At 43.1% G+C, this 26,209-nt stretch overlaps 2 protein-coding genes across 2 annotated transcripts in view; both read right to left on the bottom strand.

The window, feature by feature from the left end:
- The window catches only part of LOC121856330 (patj homolog), a 170,078-nt gene that overhangs the window by 107,185 nt on the left and 36,684 nt on the right, over positions 1 to 26,209 (bottom strand). The window lies entirely within an intron of this gene.
- Positions 8,531 to 26,209, bottom strand: part of LOC121856329 (cell division protein ZipA-like) — a 54,384-nt gene continuing 36,705 nt past the window's right edge. Inside the window, exon 3 of the mRNA XM_042351807.1 lies at positions 8,531 to 8,766. Within this exon, the coding sequence (XP_042207741.1) occupies positions 8,531 to 8,766 (236 nt within the window). The remainder of the gene's footprint in view (positions 8,767 to 26,209) is intronic.

Raw genomic sequence — 26,209 nt, 5'->3', positions numbered from 1 at the left:
CCATCATCACCATCACTACTTCCACTACCACCTTCACTATTACTACTGCCTCCTCCACCACCTCCACCATTACCACTACCATCACCACACCATGACTACCCTCACACCCCGCCAAACACCACCTCTTCCACATTACCACCGACTCCAACAACACCACTACCACACACCATTTCTACCACCCCTACCACCACCACCACCATCATCACTACCGCACACCTCTACCACCATGACCACCACAACAAACAGACACCAATACTACTACCACCACCACCACCACCACCACCACTATTAACTGCCAGCGAAAAAAAATTACACCAGAAATAATTACAACATAGAGTAAGACAAGGTGATCATGGTTTAATTACAACTGAAGAGGACACTGTAATTAGTTCATAACAATAACTAAGAAGACAATATAATCAACGTGATATAATTACAAATAAGAAAACACTATAATTAAGGCTCGTGTAAATTATACCATAGTGATTATCGTTGATATTATATTGTCGTCTTCTGTTGTAATTATTGACAGGAGGAGAGTAATATAATCAATACGGTATAATTACAATAGTGAGGCGCCTCCGGTCGACCCAGCTGCAGAATGGGTGCCTTACATTACAGTTGAAGAGCAAAAGGCAGGCGAGTACAGTGGGAGCAAAAGTGTCTCATTGTGATTGGAAAGTTTAAGTCTTCAGTATGCTGTATCCACACTGCCCCTAACAGGTCACCAAGGTAAGGGACCCACACTTTTACAGCACAAAGGTAATAAAAAGGTGACCTAATCCTTGTGAGAGAGAGAGAGAGAGAGAGAGAGAGAGATACAAGAAGCTCTCACAATACCCTGGATAATTCACATACAGGATAGGACCAAGATGCTCGCCCTGAGGTACATCTGGATATAATATAAGCTTTTCACTCTGTTGACACCCACACTAGAAGCACAACACGGGCTATGTCGAGCGTTGGCCTTGAACCTCGTGTACTGCAGCTAAATATATCAACACAGAGTTTGTTTGTGAGTTTGGAATATGTGTGTGTGTGTGTGTGTGTGTGTGTGTTTGTGTGTGTGTAAGTCAAATATGTACTTGTATGTGTGTACGTCAAATATATACTTGTACAGTATGTGAGTGCGTATGTATGTCAAATATGTACTCCTTGTATGTACATCAAATTTGTACTTGTATGTGCATGTATATCAAATATGTAGTTATATGTGCGTGTATGTCAAATATGTACTCGCTTGCATATGTGAGGGTGAATGTATGAGTAAGTGACAGAGTTGCGTGCGTAAGTGGCATGAACGTGAGGGCAAGTCATCTCTCACTACTAAGTATAAGTAACACGCAAACTTGGGGGGAAAAGTCTCACCGGGCAGGGAACTTCCTCACGTTTTTCCCCCAGACATTAAGCACAACTTCTCGGGTCTGTTGGAGAACTCGACGCCTTCCCGCACTAATTACAGGTGTCAACCCGTTATGAGGGCGAGGGAAAAACGGGGGGATACTTATATTCTTCCGACCCGAAACTCGAAACATTGAATACTAAAGATGGGAATTAGGTTAGGTTAGGTTAGGTTAGGTTAGGTTATTGGTATAGTAGGACAGGCTAGGTTTGATTAGGTTAAGTTAGGAGTACGTTAGGTTAATGGTAAGAGAAATTAGATTAAGGTAAGGATAGTTTTGGGATAAGGTTAGATTAAGTTATAATAATTCTTATAAAATTATTATAAGACACAAATTGGATGATGATGATGATGATGATGATGATGATGATGATAATAATAATAATAATAATAACCCATAACACAACACCAGCTGAGGTCCTCACCGTGAGCTGGCCAGACTAACAGTGCCAACACAACACTTTTAACAACTTATCTCTTAATGAACCTTAACTACAACCCACAACTGGTGCTTGATGTTAGGGGGGGGGGATATTTAAAATGGGTCACCTACTTGCTCTTGTAAGTAATTAGTGGTAATGAACTCACTTAAGGAAGGGGAGAGAGAGAGAGAGAGAGTGTGTGTGTGTTTCCTGCTTCAATACTCACTTCATAGTACCCTCTTCCCCGTTCCGTCCCTCTCCTTGTTATTCCCCTCTTTCCTCATCCTCCTCCCCTGTTCTACCCTATCCCCCTCTTCCTCTCCCCCCCCCTTCCTCCTCCTCTTCCCCCTCCTCCTCTTAGTCTTCTTCTCTCCCCCTTCTTCCTCTTACCATCCTCTCCTCTTCCCTCTCCCTCCTCTTAGTCTTCCTCTCTCCTCCTACCATCCAGATCTGAATTACAGTCTTTTTTCCCCTATCTGTCACTTCCCACACACACACACACACCCACTACATTCGCACCATCTCAACTGACTCGGATCCACTTTCTGTCCAACACGTCTTCCATTTCCACAATATTTCTGCCTTCCTAACTCTGCTTTCTGCTCACTTCCACGTACTATTTCTGCTTTTCTTACTCCCTGCTTTCTGCTTACCCCCCCACATACTATTTCTGCCTCCTGCTTACCCCAACGTACTATTTCTACTTTTCTTTCTACTTCCTGCTTATCACCTACATACTCTTTCTGATTTTATTACTCTGCTTTCTGCTCACTCCTACATACTATCTCTGCTTTCTGCTCACTCCAACATAATCTTTCTCCTTTTATTACTCTGCTTCCTACTACACCCCAAACTATTTCTGCTTTCTTTACTCTCTACTTCCTGCTTACTCTCACATACTACTGCTTTTCTTACTCCCTGCTGACCCCCCCACATACTGCTTGCAATTACGTCATACCTGTCACCTGTAATCTGCTTCTTATTTAATCCCGAGATCAACCTTAACACCTGTATTATCCTGTCGCCTCCTGCATACCCCTGGACATCATTATCTCTCTCTCTCTCTCTCCATATCCGTCTTGCATCTTTTATTTCCTCTTATTTCCTCCATTTCTAGTTTTTCCATTTTCTCTTAAGTCCGTCATAATTATTTTCCATTTCCTTTCATTCTCTTTATCTTTTATGGTCAGTTAAATGATAAATGTCAAAGGAGAGAGAGAGAGAGAGAGAGAGAGAGAGAGAGAGAGAGAGAGAGAGAGAGAGAGAGAAAAGAGAGAGAGAAAAGAGAGAGAGAGAGAGAGAAAGAGAGAGAGAGAGAGAGAGAGAGAGAGAGAGAGAGAGAGAGAGAGAGAGAGAGAGAGAGAGAGAGATAGATAGATAGAGAGAGAGAGAAGAGAAGAGAGAGAGAAAGAGAGAGAGAGAGAGAGAGAGAGAGAGAGAGAGAGAGAAGAGATAAAAGCTTCCTCTTTCACTCACCCTCTCTTCAAATTCAACTACCATGCATCTCATTACATTCATGATACATTCCATGAAATATTTCCCACCAACTGCGGAGTCCTTCACACACACACACACACACACACACACACACACACACACACACACACACACACACACACACACACACACTCCCATTACAAATAGCGTCATTCACCTGTGACTAGGGTGCGTACGCCCTGATTTTGTCTCTGTGAAAGTGTATGAGCATTGGGTGTGCAGTATATGAGTGTGGGGATAGTTAGTGCGGGTGGTGGGTATTGTTGAATGAAGGGTATTTGTAAGAGTGCGGGGATATCTGAATGTTGGGGGTATTGCTGCATTGTGGGGGGTACTTGCGTCTGGGGTGCTTTGCGTGTGGGGGAGTGCTTGCGTGTGGGGGTGCTTGCGTGTGGGGGGGAGTACTTGCGTGTGAGGGTACTTGCGTGTGGGGGGTACTTGCGTGTGGGGGTTCTTGCGGGTGGTATTGGGGAGTACTTGCGTGTGGTGGGGTACTTGAGAATGTGAGGCAACTTGAGTGTGAGGGTACTTGCGTGTGGGAATATTTGAGAGCGGAGATATTTTAATATGCGAGTATTTATTTGAGTATTCGAGAATAAATCGTGTGTGTGTGTGTGTGTGTGTGTGTGTGTGTGTGTGTGTGTGCGCCAGAGAGACAAGTAACTCACGGTCACGTGGTACACCTGTTGGTCTGGTCACTTACCTGAAAGGAGAAAAAAAAAACATTAATATTTAGCAATAAAGATTATCTAATACACTATGGATAATGTCAAGGAATATAGATGAAAAGTGTATGTATGTATGTATGTATGTATGTATGTGTGTATGTATGTATGTATGTGTGTGTATGTATGTATGTATGTATGTTTGTTCACTTGCATTTTTACCAATCAAAACTACTTTAACTAATCAATAGCATGTTTTACCATCCTATAGCAATTTAATTGATTTTTTACCAATCACTAGCATTATTACCAATCACTAGCATTATTACCAATCACTAGCATTATTACCAATCACCAGCATTATTACCAATCACTAGTAATTTCCTGACCAGAATCACACCCCCACATGTTTCTTATCTGCTCCCAACATCTAAATTAGCTCTTGGGTCCCCAACTCTCCCTAGTTTAAATTTAATTAATATCACGCCAGAGTAAATTATATTCTTGTAAATATCTTTCGTAAATTAATAAAAACTGCTGTAAAATATTCTTATGTATATTGTAAAAAAAATCAAAGTTGTAGAAAAATATTAAATTTGATTTTGTGTAAGTGAGAATTTTATGTGAATTGTGCAAAATGATATTGTAAGATGTAATTTAAAATTTACTCTGAAATTGAAAAAAATAAATAACATAGTAAACAAATAATGAAAATGACAGTAAAACAATTAACATTAGCCTATAGTAAAATAAAAATATTCAAAATGACAATGTAAAAAAAAACTAATATATTCAAACAAATACAAATTAAATACCTATAAATAAAATTCACAAGAAGCTCAAAATTACGTTATTAATTCCTGTTCTTTTAAACAACACCACGAAGGAGTTTTTTAATAACATTCAACATTACCCAAATTTTTACGCAACATTCAGACGTAACGAAAAATAATATCATTGTAAGTCAAATATAGTTCGAGTACAACATTCATTTTATCTCTAAATTCTATTTTTTCCGTCAGTGAGTGGGTGAGTGAGTGAGTGAGTGAGTGAGTGAGCGAGCGAGTGTGTGAGTGAGTGAGTGAGTGAGTGAGTGAGTGAGTGCCACTGTCCGTGTTGCTCCCTCTTTACAAATAATAAATGCTGAAAGAGAATACAACACCCTAAAAATATTGACAACACTGCAGCAGGTGTGTTGTTTACTCTCTAGATAATAAGAAAGTTTGGAATACAGGTGTGGTGTAGCTGGTGAGGCAGGCGCACACACACACACACACACACACACACACACACACGCACACACACACACACACACACCATCAAGCCGTGTACACACATATACCTGTACATACATGTTCTGTCCTCTCAAAATCCTCCCTCCCCCTCTCTTTACTCTTCCCTTTCTCTCATACCTCTTCCTTCTCTCTATCTCTTCTCTACCACTCATATCACTTCCCTCTCTCTATCTCCTCTTCCCCTCATACTTCTTCCCTTTCCTCTTCGTATCTCTGTCCTCTTCCCTCCTCTCTCTCCTCTCCCTTCCCTCCCCTCCTCTCCTCTCCCCTCCCTCTCTCTCTCTCCCCTCTCTCTTTTCCTCTCCTCTCCTCTCCTCTCCCTCCCCTCCCCTCCCCTCTTCTCTCTCTCTCTCTCTCCTCCTTCCTCCCCTCTCTCTCCTCCCTCTCTCTCTCCCTCTCCTCTCTCTCTCTTCTCCCCTCCCCTCCCCTCTCTCCTCTCCCCTCCCCTCTCTCTCCTCTCCCCTCCCCTCTCTCTCCTCTTCCCCTCCCCTCTCTCTCTTTCTCCTCCTCTCCCCTCCCCTCTCTCTCCTCTCCCCTCCCCTCTCTCTCCTCTTCCCTCCCCTCTCTCTCTTTCTCCTCCTCCCCTCTCTCTCTCCTCTCCCCTCTCTCTCTCTCTTCTCCCCTCCCCCCTCCCCTCTCTCTCCTCTCCTCCCCTCTCTCCTCTTCCTCCCCTCTCTCTTTCTCCTCTCCTCTCCCCTCTCTCTCCCTTCCTCCCCTCTCTCCGTCCTCTCCTCTCTCACCAAACCTTAGTAAACCACCAGCATTAATATCACCCCAACAATAAACACTCAATATGTCCACTTAAAAATTTCAACCCAAAAATCAAACCTTTTTAAACACTCAAATAAACTGAATTTAGGCCATAAAAATTAGCCGACTACCTGATTTTTCGAGGGTTAGGTTAGGTTAGGTTAGGTTACAGTAGGTTGGGTTAGGTTAGGTTAGGTTACAGTAGGTTGGGTATTGAGTCGCTGTGTTCGTATGTCCTTAGAGCGATAAACAAACGGACATTAAATTCTCTTCTATAGCCAATGGTTCGAGCCAGGGTGTTGGTATGTAAGCTGACTTTACAGTTGAGGTGTGAATGTGGTCAAGTGCAGTGCCAGCCATACTGTTACATTGTGTACTGAATGATCATTATTCCTCAACCATTTTAATGACTATCTACCACAACTACCATCTACAACTATCTACCACTACCATCCTCTACCACAACTATTCGCAATCATCTACCACTATCAACAAAAACTTACCACAATCATTTATAACCATCTACCACATCCTACCACCACCATTCATTACCAACTACCACAACCATTCATAACCATCAACCACCATCAACTATAACTAACCCGAATCATCTATGACAATGTACCACAACAACCTACCACCATTCATCACCAGCTACCACTATCTACCACAACAACCAGAGGACAGCCACCACCAACAGTAAACAACTCAAGGAAGTAATACTATACGTCTCCCCTCACCCATTCCCCTCACTACATGTTCCCTGGTCACCTGGTGGAACGGATTTCCCCTCTTCCATCTCCCTCCCAGTCCTAACTCTTCCTCTTTCCCTCTTCGTTTCACCTCAGTTCCCTCCCCTCCCTTCGCCTCCTTTCTCTCCTCTCCCTTCCTTCTCAACCTGATCACCCCTTCCAGCCTCTCTTCCCCTCCCTCTCTCTCTCTTATCTTTCCCTTTCCTCTCACTCTATGATCTCCTTTCTTCCTACCCTCCCTCACCTCTCCTCCTACCCCCCTCCTCCTCCTACCTTCCCCTCCCTCTTCCCTCTCCTCTCATCCTTCGCTTCGTTAACCTCTCCATAGAGGCTCAAGCCTTCCTGATGATATCATCGGTACCAGGCCCCTACCGCCACTACCACCACTACAATCATCACTTCTACCACCGCCACCATCATCACCAATACCACCGTCACCGCCTACTACCACTACAATCATCACCACTACTACCACTACCACCATCACCACTACTACCACTACAATCATCATTACCACTACCACCATCACCACTACCACCACCACTACCATCGCCACAACCACCACCATTACCCTTACCACCACTACTACCACCACCATCACCCATACGTCCTCCCTCCTCCATCAACCACGATTCATCATTATTTTTACAGGATATACCATGAGTCACCACGACCTACCATGGGCCTACCATATCTACCACAACCTTGATCAACAATAACCTATCAAGACCTACCACAATCCTCTATCCTTAACCACAATCCTCTATCTTAACCACAATCCTCTATCTTAACCATAATCAACCACAACCAACCATGACTTTCATATTGAACTAGTGGTTTGGGATAGGTTAAATTCGGTTAGGTTAGAGAGGGGTCAAGTTAGGTCAAGTTAGGTTAGGTTAGATTAGGTTAGGTTAGATTATAGCTGAGGCACCTCAGGTATGTGTTCAATAAGATTAGATTCCACTCTGGGGTCGAATTCTCACCCGAAAACTACCCAGTCTCATCCAATCTTCGAATCTTCGCAAATCAAATTAGTGGAAGTCCCCCTTAGTAAGAAAAATGGTGGTAAGCAGCGCTGGCCGGGAGTGTGTGGCGAGGAGGAGAGAAAGATTAGTAGGGGAAATAAATACAATGGGTAAAAAATCAAGGGAATACTAAGAAAAAATAAGACGAAAGAGAGAGAGAGAGAGAGAGAGAGAGAGAGACACACACACGAGGTAATCAATAAATCTGACAAAAACACAATCTCGAATTCAGGTAACGCTACTACCCCTTCCACTCAACACGCCCATACCAGCATCCGCCAGGAGGGTTAGCGGAATATGAAATAAGGCCCTCAAACACCCATATATGGTATAGGGTAGGCTGTCTAGTGCCTGTGTAGACAAACAATAACAAACCCACAGTAAGGCGATCAGCCCACCCTCTCCAACCTCCTCCTAAATTTCTTCAATCTCCGAACTATAACTTCCTTCCCCCACCTCTTGTCTTTTTTTCACCCTTCCTTTCACTACACCCCCCCCCTCCACACACACCCAACAGGAGTCAGGTGTCACAGATGAGCTCCCACACCTAATGGATCTTGTGAGTAAGTTTTAGATCATGTTATTTCAGTCTGATCCAAACCTCATATGAAGAGACCCACAAACTAATCATTGCGTTATTGGTTATGTTAATTTGGTGCCGCTAACTTATTTGGACCGAATATAACCTGTGGTGAAACTGATCCTACCTTAATGTACCTCTAACTTGTTTCAAAGGCTACATCTCCTGTTTCAAAGGCTACATCTCCTGTTTCAAAGGCTACATCTCCTGTTTCAAAGGCTACATCTCCTGTTTCAAAGGCTACATCTCCTGTTTCAAAGGCTACATCTCCTGTTTCAAAGGCTACATCTCCTGTTTCAAAGGCTACATCTCCTGTTTCAAAGGCTACATCTCCTGTTTCAAAGGCTACATCTCCTGTTTCAAAGGCTTCACCTCCTGTTTCAAAGGTTTCGAGTTTTATTTCATAATTTTCTTAAATGACTGAATACACTCACCCCCTCACACTCCCAACAACGCACTTCCCCACCACAACACACTCACCGTCCACACTCCCAACTCCCCCAAGGCTAAGGTCAAGGCCTGGAGTCCCTCACCAAAGTTTAAGTCAATATTGAATCATAATCTTACCGCGTGTTGCTGGTCATTAAGTGTAAAGTTAAACTCAACTAAACTTAATGGCTAATTCTCAGACGTTATCAACCCGTAAGTGAATTTACTTTAATATACTTATAAAGCCTAGAAATGACTTGGTAGTGTTAAGTAGGGTTTATAGTAACTCATTTATTTATCAACATGAGTAATTATATGTAATTAAATAGATTAGTTATCATAGACTACTTAATTATACCAAGTTGCCTGTACAATAATTAGCTGAGATTGTTTAATTATACCAATTAAGTTAAAAATAGTTAAGTAGATCAGCTGTCATAGTTAAAAATTATACAAATTTAATTACTTAATACATAGGGATAACTATTTAATTTAACTCAAAATAGCTGAAATCACTAAGACAATCTGATTATTTTACTTTAAGAAAAATAAGTGACATTAACAAGTTGTGTTAAATTAATCCAGGAATCTAAGTAATTAATCGTCATTACACATAATATAACATGAGAAAATTATTAATTAGTTGTATTAACATCAACAAAAATAAGCTAGAAGAAATATATTTAATTATCAAGATACAGACAGACGTACCAAAAATTAATTATACAAATACGTTTAAACCGACATATATACACAGACAGACAAAGGTGTAAATTATACATATTTAAACAGACATAAACAGATAGACCGACAGACATAAATTATACACATCCATTCAAAAATACATATATACTTAAACAGAAAGACAAACATTCAAATTATACATGCATACTATAATACACATACCGTACATACATAGACACAACCAAACAAACCCTAGTAGTTCATGACCCGCTCGGTGGCTGACTAAACATTAATAAAGTCTACGGTCACAGCCAGCCACTGTTCACTACCTCTGTTTCATATTAACCCATTGAAATTAATTAATTATTGGTCAGTTGGGCCCCAGTCCTCATGGGCCCCAACCTAACATATTATTATTATTATTACTATTATTATTATTATTATTACCATTATTATTATTATTATTATTATTATTATTACCATTATTATTATTATTATTATTATTATTATTATTATTACCATTATTATTATTATTATTATTATTATTATTACCATTATTATTATTATTATTATTATTATTACCATTATTATTATTATTATTATTATTATTATTATTATTATTATTATTATTATTACCATTATTATTATTATTATTATTATTATTATTATTATTATTACCATTATTATTATTATTATTATTATTATTATTATTACCACCATTATTATTATTATTATTATTACCATTATTATTATTATTATTATTATTATTATTACCATTATTATTATTATTATTATTATTATTATTATTATTACCACCATTATTATTATTATTATTATTACCATTATTATTATTATCACCATTATTATTATCATTTTATTCTCACTGACATTGCTAGCCTCTACATGAACAAATTGTACATCGCCGCTGTACAAACTTGACCTTAAGAAAAACAAACTGTACACCATCATATGTGTACACAGTGTAAAGAAACACCCGTATGAATGACGTACAGTAAACAACAAACACAAACACAACAAATTACAACAAACAAACACCAGATACACGACAAACAGACACTCATGATATTTAGTAAAGGAACTGTAACCTAAATAATTGTTACCAAGTTTCAAACATCATTAAAATTGTCTAATATTTGTTAAAATTAATTTGTCCACGTAATCAGCCAGACTTGGTGGGAAAAGTATTAATTTAATTATATCTCACTCAAGGGTAATTACTAGTTAATTAAGGTAATATACTGGCGTCTGTTTAATTGATGAAAGTTATGCTGACAAATAATTAAAAAAATACGCCAAAATAAGGAATAAAAAATACAAAAAAATTATTCATATTAAAAAAAAATTATATATTTTTTTTAATTTTCTGTTAAAATTATGAGTCATGTGTTAATTTGTTTCGTGACTATTATGAGTTATATTGTAAATTGTTTCTGTGGGATTTAGCAGTACTCTGTAAATTGGGTGTGTTGTTCAAACTGGGATATTAATATAAATTGTAAGCTATCAAAAATTAGGCGAGTTATAAATTAGTTACAGTAGCTTTGTACAAGTTGGTTAGCGTTGTACAAATGGGTTAAAGTTGTACAAATTGGCGAGTGTTACACAAATTGGCTAGTGTAGCATATATGGGAACGCTTCTGAAATTGGGACTACATCACAAAAATTGGAACTTCAATGATTAATAGCAGCGATACTTAAAACTCTGGAGCATTAAAAAAATTACTAATACTTCAAAATTGGATATTAAATAAATTGTGAATCCTAAAAAAATGGGAACATTCTAAAAATCACAGGAAAGGGAAATATTAAAAACTGGCAAAGGAAAACAAAATAGGGATACGACAATGCTTTATAAATTGGGAAAATTGCACAAATTGGAGGTGTTGCAACGTGTGTAAATGAGTGAGTGAATATAAGCAAGTGTGTGTGTGTGTGTGTGTGTGTGTGTGTGTGTGTGTGTGTAGAAGACGAATTGTTTATTTAGGCTTAACAAGAGAGCCAACCTTCTCTCCCCGGAGTTGCATTCAACGCTTGCAACAGTTTCATTAACCTGATGCAATATCACACTCTAAATACATAAGTGTACATAAATTAATTTGCAGGCACACACACACGCACACACACACACACACACAAAGGATATATTGTACAAGTATATTCACGCATTGACAACACGTGCACACATACACACTCACAGGTATATACTCGTACATACCGTCACATGTGTACACGAGTTGCTCTCTCTCTCTCTCTCTCTCTTTTCTTAAACACACACACAGATAAAACTCTCTCTCTCTCTCTCGTATCCGTTCATAGAGAAAATAAATATTCCATCCCTTTTTCTCTACACAAAACACACTCTCTCTCTTCCTCTCTCTCTCTCTCTCTCTCTCTCTCTCTCTCTCTCTCTCTCTCTCTCTCTCGTCTATTTATTAAGAAAATAATCAAAGAATCGTCTGATATTTTTGTCTCGTGAGTTAAGATGAAAGACCAAATACACCTGGTTGGTCTAGGATGCAACACAATAGTGGGGGTTATAGTGAGGGGGTAGGGAAGGTGAGGAAGGAGAGGAAGAAGGAAGGAGGAAGAAGGAAGGAAGAAGGGGAGAAGGAAGGAAAAGGAAAGGAAGGAAGAGGGAGGAAAGGGAGGAGGAAGGAAGGGAAGGAGGGAGGAGGAAGGAAGGAAGGAAGAAGGAGGAGGAAGGGAGGAGGAAGAAGAGGAGGGAGGAGGAAAGGAAGGAAGGAGGAGGAGGAAGGAGGAAGGAGGAGGAAGGAGGAGGAGGAGGAGGAGGAAGGAGGAGGAAGGAGGAGGAAGGCAAGGGGATGGAGATGAAGGAAGGAAGGAGAGGGAGGAGAGAGGGGGAAAGGAAATGAAGGAGGAAGGAGAGGAAGAAAGAGTGGGGGAAGGCGATAAAGAAGGAATTTTAGGTTAGGTTAAGTTAGGTTAGGTCAGGTTAGGTCAGGTCAGGTCAGGTTAGGTTCTAATGCGTTATTATTCAGATATCGTAAGTTTATACTTTGCTATACTAAGTGTTTACTGGCATGATATCTCAACGTTATAATATAAGGGACCTTGCAATATCAGGAGGTTACGATATCGGACAGTTACGATATCAAAACTACGATATCAGAACGTTAATATCCACCTCTCTTCAATACTTTTCAGAGTGTGAAAAGTTTTTACTCTTGGTGTCAAAAATTTTAGATTAAATTTTTTGGAGGTGAAATATTTCCAAAAAACTTTCGCCTATTTTCTCTTACTTTTCTTTCCTTTCTTCTTCTTTCTCCTCTCTTCTTCCTTTCCCTTCCTTCCTCTCTGTCTTCTCTGTTAGACTAAATATAACCTAACCTACCCATCAGAAACAATAACCACCACTAAACGATAACATTAACCACCACAAACGATAACATTAACCACCACTAAAAATAACATTAACCACAAAACGATAACATTAACCACCACTAAAAATAACATTAACCACAAAACGATAACATTAACCACTAAAAATAACATTAACCACTAAAAAATAACATTAACCATCATAATAAAACGGTAAATATAAACTCAGCAGAAGCCATTAAGTTAGCAGCAGTGAGGTGGAAAAAAGTGGATGGGTCGCCTTCACGGTCTGTCACCCCGGATAATGTCTGGTCTCTCCCCCCCTCTAAGGTCTCTCTCTCTCTCTCTCTCTCTCTCCCTCTCTCTACTCCCACCTTCGTCTCTCTCCTCCCTCTTTGGTCTCTCCCTCCCAATGGTCTCTCTCCTCCCTTGTCTCTTCTCTTTTAAGGTCTCTCTCCTCGTTCATGGTCTCTCCCTTCCCCCTGGTCTCTCACCTCTCCCTTGGTCTTTCCTCTCCCCCCTGGTCTCCCCCCCCGGTCTCTCCTACTGGTCTAATAGGCTCCTTAATACCACCAGACCTTTCTCTTGCCCTCCTCGTCTTAAATAATTTCTAAGGTTAGGTTAGGTTAGGTTAGGTTAGGTTAGCGCCGTCTTAAGTCCGTTTGTTAAAGCCATTTCCATCTCCACCCTTCAATTCCTTAGCTCCAGTTCTAACTCCAGTCAATTCCTTAACTATCTCCAGTCAATTCCTAAACTATCTCCAGTCAATTCCTTAACTATCTCTAGTCAATTCCTTAACTATCTCCAGTCAATTCCTTAACTATCGCCAGTCAATTCCTTAACTATCTCCAGTCAATTCCTTAACTATCGCCAGTCAATTCCTTAACTATCTCCAGTCAATTCCTTAACTATCGCCAGTCAATTCCTTAACTATCTCCAGTCAATTCCTTAGCTCCATCTCCAATGTCTTAGTTCTATCTCTAGCTAATTTCTTCGGTCTAAATCCAGTCAATTTCTTAGCTCCTCCTTTACCTCCATTCAACTTTTCCAGTCAATTTATGAGAGAGAGAGAGAGAGAGAGAGAGAGAGAGAGAGAGAGCGCACCAATATTACCTTCTGAGTTGAGCATTAACTTAGGAGTAATTTATGGAGGAAGGAGGCAGGTGTCACAGTCAGGCAGGATTACACACTTAACTCAGGGGAGACTCGCTAATAACTGCACCGGGACCTTACTGTAAAAATCACGTTACTTAACCTTTTTAACTTATCCTAGCAAGACCTTATTTAACCTAACCTAACTGCACCGGGGCCTTGCTGTAAAAATCATGTGACTTAACCTTTTTAACTTATCCTAGCAAGACCTTATTTAACCTAACCTAACTGCACCGGGGCCTTGCTGTAAAAATCATGTTACTTAACCTTTTTAACTTATCCTAGCAAGACCTTATTTAACCTAACCTAACTGCACCGGGACCTTACTGTAAAAATCATGTTACTTAACCTTATTTAACCAAACCTAACCTGACCTTATTTAACCTAAGCTAACCAAATTTAACCTAACCTAACCTTGGGCGATGCAGAAGTGAAATTACTACAAAGCAAGTGTTCCTGATTCGTTCCTTAGTTCATAGCAAAGTGTTATTCATATACATTCGTGTTTGCTATACGTTCATCAGTTACAGCAAAGTGTTATTATTAATGTTCATGTTTGCTATACATTTAAGAGCACGGCAGAGTCAGCGATACGTTTTTTTCCCCGAAGCAACATCCCCCCCCCCAGGTGTTACTGCTGGTGTTGTGTTACCTGTACCTGTTAATTAGTACCCGTGTGAGCAGTATGCAAGCGATACTTCAGAGTTACCCCCCGAAGAACACTGAAAAATAGAACAAAAAATAGCAAAAGTTCTAGTTTCCCCTGAAGAACATTGGAAAAAATAGCACAATTTTAAGTTCCCCTTGGAGAACATTGAAAAAAATAGCAAAAGTTCTAGTTTCCCCTGAAGAACATTGGAAATAGTCGCAAATACTTATACTGCACTGCATATAGTCTGCTGAAATATACACAACTACATTCGCTGTCAGTATGTTAATACACAAATGTATTTACAGAAAAAGTGGTATGAAATATATATATATATATATATATATATATATATATATATATATATATATATATATATATATATATATATATATATATATATATATATACACACACGCTGTATAACTTTCGAAATATACAAAATTACACTCGTTGTATATGTAACAAACCTTACATAGCTTAATCAGATATACAGATAGATAGTCACAGATTTATAGATAGATAGATACACACACAGATAGATAGATAGATGCTGTAGATAAACAAATAAACAGCGATACAAAATATTCCACACATAAATTTACACACACACACACACACACACACACACAAGGTTCATATCCATATACCTTGCTTAACAAACTCCTTCCAAATTTTATGTACACGTTTATTATGTCATCCAATAATTATCTCACCAAACACTGAGGGCCAGCACGCTATAACAGGCTTCGTTATACACAAGAGATGTTCTAAATTAACCCAGCACATGCTACAACGATGTGTACGGTGTTCCAGAATAATGGCCTCCCTCCCTGCTTCCTCCCTACCTCCCTGCGTGCTGCCTGCATGCCTCCCTCCCTGCTTGCTCCATGCATGCTTCCCTCCCTGCTTGCTCCATGTATGCTTCCCTCCATGCTTGCTGCCTGCATGCCTCCCTCCCTGCTTGCAGCCTGCATGCCTCCCTCCCCCTGCTTCTTGCCCCTGCATGCCTCCCCTCTCCCTGCTTCTGCAGCCTGCATTCTCTCCCTCCCTGCATGCCTGCCTCCCTGCATGCTCCTCCCTCCCTGCTTCTGTGGCCTGCCCTCCCCTGCATGCTCCTCCCTCCCCTGCTTTGCTCCCCTGCATGCCTCCTCCTGCCTTCTGCAGCCTGCATGCCTGCCTCCCTGCTTCTGCTTGCTCCCTGCATGCTCCTCCCTGCTTGCACCCTGCATGCCTCCTCCCCTCCCTGCTGCTCCATGCATGCTTCCCTCCCTGCTTGCTCCCTGCATGCCTCCCTCCCTGCTTGCACCCTGCATGCCTCCCTCCCTGCATGCTCCCTGAGACTCTGTGAGTTGGAGGGACATTTTACCTGGACACCCTATATACACTGAGAGAGACGGGTACGGTAAACATCTGTCTATGTTAAATAACGGTGAATGTTTACTGATGATTTATTTAATGTTGAATGTTCATATATAGTTAACAATTATTAATTACTATATACTACTGAATTTTTAATATTAATATATATATGGTCGTATGTATATAATGTTGAATGTTTAGTGGTGATTTATATAATGATGAATGTTTATAGTCGGTTAAATAATGTTGGATGTTTGAATTATGTTTAGCATGCATTACTTAACGAATATTTTTAAATTAACCTAACCCACATTATAAGGGTATATAAACATGGCCTATATGTTATAAATGTATGTACAATGTGTAATAATGTTTAAAATTATGTTTAGGTTAAGTGATAATTTAGTAGAGATGTTTTGGTTAAGGACAAGTTTGAAGTATGTAACCCTCACACACACACACACACACACACACACACACACACACACACACGTCATAACTTACCTGTATGAATTACACACCTGGACTTGTCTCAAAAAATTTTAATCATCTGCTAATTAATATGCAAATTACTAATCTCGTATCGGTGTTGTGTGAAGGATCACTAATTTGCATAACAAATCATATGCAGAGGTCAAGTATTATGTTTTGGTAATACGAAGGAATAACTTTTTGGCGATTATTTAAATTTATTGTATATTTTCGTTAGGTCAGGTCAGGTTATTTAAATTTACTGTATATTTTCGTTATTCATTGTGTTATTAATTATTGTATCTTGTGTAGTAAATTGTTTAAATTATTCGTATTAAAATTAATATGACTAATTATTGTTTGTTTTATTACCAGTTTTATCACGAGTAACTATACCGGTAAAATTATTATTACCTACACTATCATCATCTTTCCCCCTCATCATCATCACCATCATCAGTACTCCTCGTTTCACCATTACCCGGTAAAAACCCAACTTTCACCCAATATCTGAACCCACTATCACCATCCCCACCCCCCCTCACCAGCCCAGCACGTGACCAACATCTTAATACCTGCTTGTAACATCTGTCTGGATTCCTTATAAGTTCGTAAGTTGGATTTTTCTCTTAAGTTTAAGATGTTTTACAGTAAGAACCTTTTGGGGATCTAAGCCACGACCTTCTCTTTCTGCCTCGCCGTCAGTAGAATAACCTTTGTGGAGTGTCATTGTCATAATTATCATCATTACCATCATCACCACACTAAGTACCATTATCATTACCACCATGCCATCACTATTGACACCATCACCAACAACAATAGTGTCACCATCAGCACATGCACCACCACTACTACCACCACAACCAATATTACAACTTCCACGCTACCACAATTACTACCACCACTACCACTATAACGCTACCACAACTACAACACCACTACCACAATTACTACCTCCACGACTACACAACCATTACCAATTCTACACAACCACTACCACTACTACACCAACACAACCACTACTACCACCATCACACTTACACTAGAGGTACCCAGGTAGGCATCACCTGGTGAATCATTAACAGGCTCGAGTCACATCACACACCTGTACTGAATACTGTACATCGATCATAACCACCCAGCTCCTGTTCTCCTGTCCATCCTAGCTCTCTCCTAGCAGTGGTCCTAGCTCTCTCCTAGCAGTGGTCCTAGCTCTCTCCTACCAGTGGTCCTAGCTCTCTCCTACCAGTGGTCCTAGCTCTCTCCTACCAGTGGTCCTAGCTCTCTTGTACCAGTGGTCCTAGCTCTCTCCTAGCAGTGGTCCTAGCTCTCTCCTAGCAGTGGTCCTAGCTCTCTCCTAGCAGTGGTCCTAGCTCTCTCCTAGCCAGTGGTCCTAGATCTCCCCAGTGGTCCTAGCTCTCTACCAGTGGTCCTAGCTCTCTCCTACCAGTGGCCCTAGCTCTCCCCAGCAGTGGTCCTAGATCTCAGTGGTACACCAGTGGTCCTAGCTCTCTCCTACCAGTGGTCCTAGCTTTCTCCTACCAGTGGGTAGCTCTCTCCTAGCAGTGGTCCTAGCTCTCTCTCCTACCAGTGGCCCTAGCTCTCTCCCAGCAGTGGTCCCAGCTCTCCTAGCAGTGGTCCCTAGCTCTCCCTAGCAGTGGTCCTACCAGCAATGGTCCTAGCTCTCTCCCACCAGTGGTCCTAGCTTCTCTAGCTCTCTCAGTGGTCCCAGCTCTCCCAGCAGTGGTCCTAGCTCTCAGTGGTCCTGCTCTCTCCCCACTCTCTAGTGGTCCTGGCTCTCTCCTACCAGTGGTCCTAGCTCTCTCCCTAGCAGTGGTCCTAGCTCTCTCCCTAGCAGTGGTCCTAGCTCTCCAGTGGTCCTAGCTCTCCCCACCAGTGGTCCTAGCTCTCTCCCAGCAGTGGTCCCAGCTCTCTCCTAGCAGTGGTCCCAGCTCCCCAGCAGTCCCAGTGGTCCTAGCTCTCTCCTAGCAGTGGTCCTAGCTCTCTCCCTAGCAATGGTCCTAGCTCTCTCCCTAGCAGTGGTCCCAGCAGTACTCTAGCTCTCTCCTACCAGTGGTCCTAGCTCTCTCCTAGCAGTACTCCTAGCTCTCTCCCACCAGTGGTCCTAGCTCTCCTAGCAATGGTCCTAGCTCTCTCCCCAGCAGTACTCCTAGCCTCTCCCTTCCAGTGGTCCTAGCTCCTACCAGTGGTCCTAGCTCTCTCCCAGCAGTGGCTCTCCCAGTGGTCCTAGCTCTCTAGCAGTGGTCCTAGCCTCTCCCAGCAGTGGTCCTAGCTCTCTCTCCCAGCAATGGTCCTAGCTCTCTCTAGCAGTGGTCCCAGCAACCCTCTCCTTCCTCACCAGTGGTCCTAGCTCTCCTAGCAGTACCCTAGCTCTCTCTCCCTACCAGTGGTCCTAGCTCTCTCCCAGCAATGGTCCTAGCTCTCTCCCTAGCAGTACTCCTAGCTCTCCCTACCAGTGGCCAGTGGTCCTAGCTCTCTCCCTAGCAGTGGTCCTAGCTCTCTCAGTGGTCCTAGCTGGTCCTACTCTCCTACCAGTGGTCCTAGCTCTCTCTCTACCAGTGGTCCTAGCTCTCCTAGCTCCCAGCTCTCTCTGTGGTCCTAGCTCTCTCTAGCAGTGGTCCTAGCTCTCTCAGCAGTGGTCCTAGCTCTTTCCCTAGCAGTGGTCCTAGCTCTCTCCCTGCAATGGTCCTAGCTCTCTCCCTAGCAGTGGTCCTAGCCTCCTAGCAGTGGTCTCTCCTAGCAGTGGTCTAGCCTTAGCTCCTCCTACCAGTGGTCCTAGCTCTCTCCCCAGCAGCTGGTCCCAGCTCTCTCCTAGCAGTGGTCTAGCAGCTCTCTCCCTAGCAGTGGTCCTAGCTCTCCCCAGCAGTGGGTCCTAGCTCCTCTCCCAGCAGTGGTCCTAGCCTCTCCCCACCAGTGGTCCTAGCTCTCAGTGGTCCTAGCTCTCTCCCAGCAGTGGGTCCTAGCTCTCCTAGCCTCCCAGTGGTCCTAGCTCTCCTAGCAGTGGTCTAGCTCTCTCCTAGCAGTGGCCAGTCCTAGCTCTCTCCCAGCAGTGGTCCTAGCTCTCCTAGCAATGGTCCTAGCTCTCTCCTAGCAGTGGTCCTAGCTTCCTCATAACAAATAGAAAGCCCTTCCATCTCTCCCTCTCAACCCACCCTTTTTATCTCCTAACTATTTCTCTCCTCTCCATCTTAACCTCCCTCTCATCCCTCTCTTTCTTAACCTCCCTCTCATCCTCCCCTCTCCCATTTCTCTCCTCCCATCTCTTTCCCCCTCTACCATCCTTCCATCTCTCCTCTCCATCTTAACACTCCCTCTCATCCCTCTCTTTCTTAACCTCCCTCTCATCCTCCTCTCCCATTTCCCTCACTCCCATCTCTCTCCCCCCCCGTCATTCCCCTCCTCCCAAGTTCTCCCTCACAACCACTAACCCACCAACCACAACTAACCCACCAACCACCACTAACCCACCAACCACAACAACCCACCAACCACAGCAAACCCACCCCACAACTAACTAACCACCAACCACCACAACCAACCACAACAACCCACAACCACAGCAAACCCACCCCCACAACTAACCCACCAACCACAACTAACCCACCAGCCACAACTAACCCACCAACCGCAACAAACCCACCAACCACAACAAACCCACCAACCACAACAAACCCACCAACCACCACTAACCCACCCCCCACAACTCACCAACCACAACTACTAACCCACCAACAACCACAACTACCAGCAAGCCGTCATCATCTGCCACAGTTCCCCCAAGAGAGTGGTAGTGTGTGTTACTTCAGAGACACGCCCTGATCCATACTGGCTCCTCCCGGTCCATACCTCAACCTTTTTATTTATCTATTTACGTCGCAACTATGTATGTATGTATGTATGTATGTATGTATGTATGTATGTATGTATGTATGTATGTATGTATATATGTATGTATGTATGTATGTGACGTTGTCTTACTTCTCCATTTACGAGAAAAATAAGAAGGGGATACAAATATGAGACTACACCAATATGTCGTAGCTTAAGTTAGGAAATTACGAGGAAATTTTACAGAATAAACCTTAGTGAATCCATATTTTTGTCGTAACTTAAGAGAAAAAATACGATCAAAATATAACAAGAAGAGAGGTCTGAGAATCCACCTTCATGTAGTAACTTAAGAGAACTAGTTAAAGGTGTTCTTAAATCTTGAGCTAAGAGGAAAATTCAACTAGGGGAGTGTGTGGGCAGGTGAAGTGAAGGTCTCTCTCTCTCTCTCTTCTCTCTTCTCTCTCTCTTCTCTCTCTCTCTCTCTCTCTCTCTCTCTGGGTTTAAGCTCAAACTCTGGAAATCCTGGACTTATTTCAGCAGGTGAGGTGGAACTGGTGTGTGGCGACAGCTGGTGTTCCTTGCACACACACACACACACACACACACACACACACACACACACACACACACACACACAGTTTACGCTTGATAAATAATAGACCGGAAGCCAAGTGTATGATGAATACAATGACAGACAGACAGGCAGCAGGACACATACTGTACGTGGAGACAGACAGACACACGCGCACAACCATTTACCACCGCCTTAAGGTTGTGGGGAGGTGTTGGGGAGGTGTTGCTCTGGGGGAGGTGTTAGGGAGGTACTGCTCTAAGGAGAGAGGTGTTAGGGGAGGTGCTGCTCTTGGGGAGGTGTTAGGGAGGTGCTGCTCTTGGGGGAGGTGTTGGGAGGTGCTGCTTTGGGGTAGGTGTTAGGGAGGTGCTGCTCTTGGGGGTAGGTGTTAGGGGAGGTGCTGCTCTAAGGGGGAGGTATTAGGGAGGTGCTGCTCTAAGGGAGGTGTTAGGGAGGTGCTGCTCTTGGGGGGTGTTTAGGGAGGTGCTGCTCTTGGGGGAGATGTTAGGAGGTGCTACTCTAAAGGGAGGTGCTAGGAGGTGATGAGGGTCCTTTATGAGGTGTTTACCATCTCGTGCCAAAGTTAAGGTGTGTTAAGGTGTGCCAAGGAGGTGTTAAGGTGTGTTAAGGTGTGCCAAGGAGTTAAGGTGTGTTAAGGTGTGCCAGGTGTTAGTGTGTTAAGGTGTGGAGGTGTTAAGGTGTGCCAAGGAGGTGTTAAGGTGTGTTAAGGTGTGCCAAGGAGGTGTTAAGGTGTGTTAAGGTGTGCCAAGGAAGTGTTATGGTAATGTTTGTCACCATGATGGTATTTTCACACACCTGTTAGTTTTAATGGGAGGGAAGGAGGGGGTGGGTGGGAGGGGGGAAGGGGACAGTGGTAGAGAAAGAGGGAGGGAGAAAGGGGACGGTGGAAGGGAGGTTAGAAAGGGAGTAATAAATCCAGGCTGGAATGAAGGAAATGAAGAAAGGGAGGGAGGGAGAAGGAAGGTAAGGAGACGGAAAGAAGGACGAAAGGGAGAGAAAAGGAAGATTTATTTTGGTCTGTAAGGGGATCAGGGTGGATGAAATGTGTCACTTGAGTGCAGTAGTGTTTATGTAAGCGGCCGAAACGTTTGTAGCAGAGGGAACGTTTTTTTACATAAGCGGACGAAACGTTTTCATTTGTGAACTAATTTAAATATTTCCTCCTCTTCCTCTAGCTCTTTATCTCCCCCCCTTCCTCTTCTTACTATAATTCGGTCTCTTCCTCCTCCTCTTCCTAATACTACTACGCCAAGTTTTCTCTCTTTCTTGTCCCCTCTTTCTATTTCTCCTCCTCTTCCTTTGCTAACCCTTTCTCCAAATTACCATCATCTCTCTCTCTCTCTCTCTCTCTCTCTCTCTCTCGTCTGACCTCCAATATCACAACTATCCCACATTAGAAGTGTTTAATGTTGCAGAGAGCTGTGCAATAGTAATTTTATAGTGCTCATTGTTACTTATACTTATGCAGTAATAATAGAGTTAAATATTGAACACATGTCGGCAATATCCATTTTATAGCATTCACTGTGACATAGACCTGTGCAATGACCATTATATAATACTATTTTAAGAGCATGTAATTAATAACTAACTCGCTATTACACGCACACCCATCTATAGGGAATAACGATAATTAACAGAATCATAAATACCTGCAATGTTAATAATAGCACTCATTGTTGCAAAGACGCGTGCAAATTGATAATTATAAACACTCATTGTTGCACAGAGGTCAGCAGTCATGATCATTACACACCATTGACAACGACACTAAAAAACTGTAATATTAATTGGTGCTCGTTGCAAGGAGGAAGCGTGCAATGTTGAGTCGTAGTTTTATCTGATGAGTTGCAGCACCTAGACTTTGTTGCAGGCGGAGAGAGGTGCTGAAGGTTTGATGTGAAGTGCCGTGTTGTGCCTTGTTGAGAGAGAGAGAGAGAGAGAGAGAGAGAGAGAGAGAGATTACCAGGTGTGGGTAGATACTTGGTTAGAGAAGCTGATGACATAATTAAGAGAGTAATGAATAGAGGGAAGAAGGAAGAAGAGAGGAGGAGAGGAGAGAGAGGGAGAGGAAGAGGGAGGAAAGAGGGAGGAGGTAGGGAGGTAGGGAGAAAGGAGGGAGGAGATGAAAAGGAAAGGAAAGAGGAGGGAGATAAAAAGAAGGAGGGAGGAAAAAAGAGAAGGAAGGGAGGATAAAGAAGAGGAAGGAAGGTACAGAAGGGGAGGGGGAGTTAAAGGTTGAGTGTTTTCTGCCTTCTCCTTCACCCCCTCACCTACCACCACTCACCTACCACCTCGACTTTTCTACCACCACCTCTTCCCTCACCTACCACCACCTCTTCCTCACCTACCACCTCTTCCCTCACCTACCACTTCCCTCACCTACCACCACCTCCTTCTTTCACCTACCACCTCTTCCTTCATCTACCACCTCGACCCTCACCTACCACCTCTTCCCTCACCTACCTACCTCTTCCTTTCACCTACCACCACCTCTTCCTCACCTACCACCACTTCCCTCACCTACCACCTCGACTTTCACCTACCACCACCTCTTCCCTCACCTACCACCTCGACTTTCACCTACCACCACATCTTCCCTCACCTACCACCTCGACTTTCACCTACCACCACCTCTTCCTTCATCTACCACCTCGACTTTCACCTACCACCACCTCTTCCCTCACCTACCACCATACGCACGGTAAGTCATAACACTCAAGGGGGTGTCAAAAGTACTCCAACTATTAAATCCTAGTTCTCAAGCGGTTAACGCCGAACTTAAAAGGCTCAGGTCATCGTACACCGCAGGTCAAAGAAGGCCGCCTTAACCAGCTCAACACACAGCAATAACCATTAATTACTCCATAACACTTACTGTGAGGGAGTCAGGTCCTCTACCATGTGTGTTCCGATAACTTACCTGCAAAGGAGAAAGAAAAACATTATTCATATGAGTAAACCAATGTGTTGAACTTTAAGTTAATGATTTATCTGTCTATCACACGCAGGCAGGCAGGCACACGCAGGCACACGCAGGCGCGCGCACACACACACACACACACACACACACACACACACACACACACACACACACACACACCTCATCCTAACCCCCCACACTAGCTGAAAACCCCACATCACGGGAGATATGATGTCGACAAGCTGTCAGGGAGGAGCTCCAGCGAACATGGCGGCTGACACTACGATGTGGGGAGTCACCGACGCTGTAACAGTGTGTATTACATGTACTGCTAACTATATCCCACCTTGGCATGACTTTATCCAACTGGTGTGCAACATAGCACCCTGACACGGCTTTAAAATAGTCCTGCCTGACTTCACCTAGCCCTATCAGAGAACTACCTAGCCCTGTCAGACCCTACCTTGCCCTGCCAGGTCCTTCCTAGCCCTGCCTGACCATGACACCACCCTGACACGGCGTGGACAGTGAGGAAGTGCTACATTATCCACAGGTCCTCCTACAGCACCCTCTTCCTCACTCTCCCCAGACAAATAGAAAATTCGATTTGGTGCAAAGACTTAAAGAGAGATGGGACCAGGAGACCCCCAGTGGTCCTGCTGGCTGTCGTCCAGGACCATCTCGCCTGTACCTGGTTCAAGGGTCTTCGTCTCTGGGGATTAGGGGGTTTTCTCCGGGGTGGGGAAGGGGTGGTGCTTCGTCTCTGGGGGTTAGGGTTTCTTCTCCGGGGTGGGGGAAGGGATGTTGCTTCGTCTTTGGGGGTTAGGGGGTCTTCTTCGGGGTGGTGCTTCGTCTCTGGGGTGAGGGTTCTTATCTCGGGATTGTTCTTCTCTGGGGGTAGGGGTGGTGATTCATCTTTAAGGAGGGAGTTCTTCTTTGGGGTGTGAGGATGGGTCTTCTCTGGGGTGGGAGGAGGGTTTTCTCTGGGGTGAGGTAGATTCTTCTCTTGAGTTGGGGTGAGAAAGAAATATTCAACAGATCTTGATCAGAATTATTTTGGGTATGTTAACGCATTCCGGGTTTGGTCAGTCACGGTGAGGTGAGGTGAGGTGAGGTGAGGTGAGGTGAGGTGAGGTGAGGTGAGGTGAGGTGAGGTGAGGTGAGGTGAGGAAAAGGGAAAGTTAGGTTGAATTGTGTTTATGTTAGGTTACCTGGGATATATCTGGTATGATTAAATAGGATTGGGTTTAGCTAGGTTAAATTTAGTTAGATTAAATTGGACTAGATTAGGTTAGATTAAGTTAAATTAGGTTTGGTTAGATTAAGTTAAATTAGGTTAAGTTATGTTAGGTTAAGGGTGTAGGGTGACCTTATGACAAAATGATTTCATATTGCTGTTTAAAACCCACAGTATATTTTCCCTGCCTTTGTGAGAGTGACGGACGCGAGTGCTTCCACCCTCTCCCAGTAGATAACATATTTAACTAAACCCCTGACACCTATAAATGTTGTGTGTGTGTGTGTGTGTGTGTGTGGTGGTGTGTGTGTGTGTGGTGGTGTGTGTGTGTGTGGTGGTGTGTGTGTGTGTGTGTGTGTGTGTGTGTGTGTGTGTGTGTGTGTGTGTGCGTGTGTGTGTGTGTGTGTGTGTACAATAAACACAAAGTTTTTAACTTGGTAAACCCACTGAGAAAAGTCTGGCCCAATATGACATTTTCTTTAATTCTCTCTAAATTGGAAAGATTCTCTCCTTAGGCAAGAGGTTACTTTTCTTGTATTTACGGTTGTATGTCTCTTATTTCTCTTTCTCTCTCTATATCTCTTACTTGTGCCCCCCCCTCTCTTTCTCAAACACCATCACCCACCCAACTATCTCCCTCTCAACCCCACTCAACCATCTCCCTCTCAACCACACTCAACCATCTCACTCTGAACCTCTCCCACACCCACCCACTCTTTCCCTATCCACCCACCCCTCTCTTACCCACTCATCCCTCTCCCATCTACACACCCCTACCCCATCCCCCATCCCATCCACTCATCCATCCCACACACCCCTACCCATTCCTCCTCATCCACACACTCCTATCCCATCCCCAACCACCCCTTCCCACCCGCAAACCCCTACCCATTCCTCCCCATCCACACACCTCTGCCCCATCCCCCCATCCACCCATCCCTCTCCCATCCACACACCTCTACCCACACCCATCCACCTGCAAATAACCACAAACTTCTGTTAACCATCACATTACACACATGACGCTGAGATCCACAAAGCTTAAGTTGAGGCTTTATCGATTTTTATCTCTCACTGCTGGAAGTCTGACTGCGGTTTGTAAAT

Source organism: Homarus americanus, unplaced genomic scaffold, assembly GCF_018991925.1.
Source record: "Homarus americanus isolate GMGI-L3 unplaced genomic scaffold, GMGI_Hamer_2.0 scaffold48220, whole genome shotgun sequence".
Lineage (NCBI taxonomy): Eukaryota > Metazoa > Arthropoda > Malacostraca > Decapoda > Nephropidae > Homarus > Homarus americanus.
Note: the sequence above shows the minus strand (reverse complement) of the source record. Positions and strands in the feature narration are given on the sequence as shown.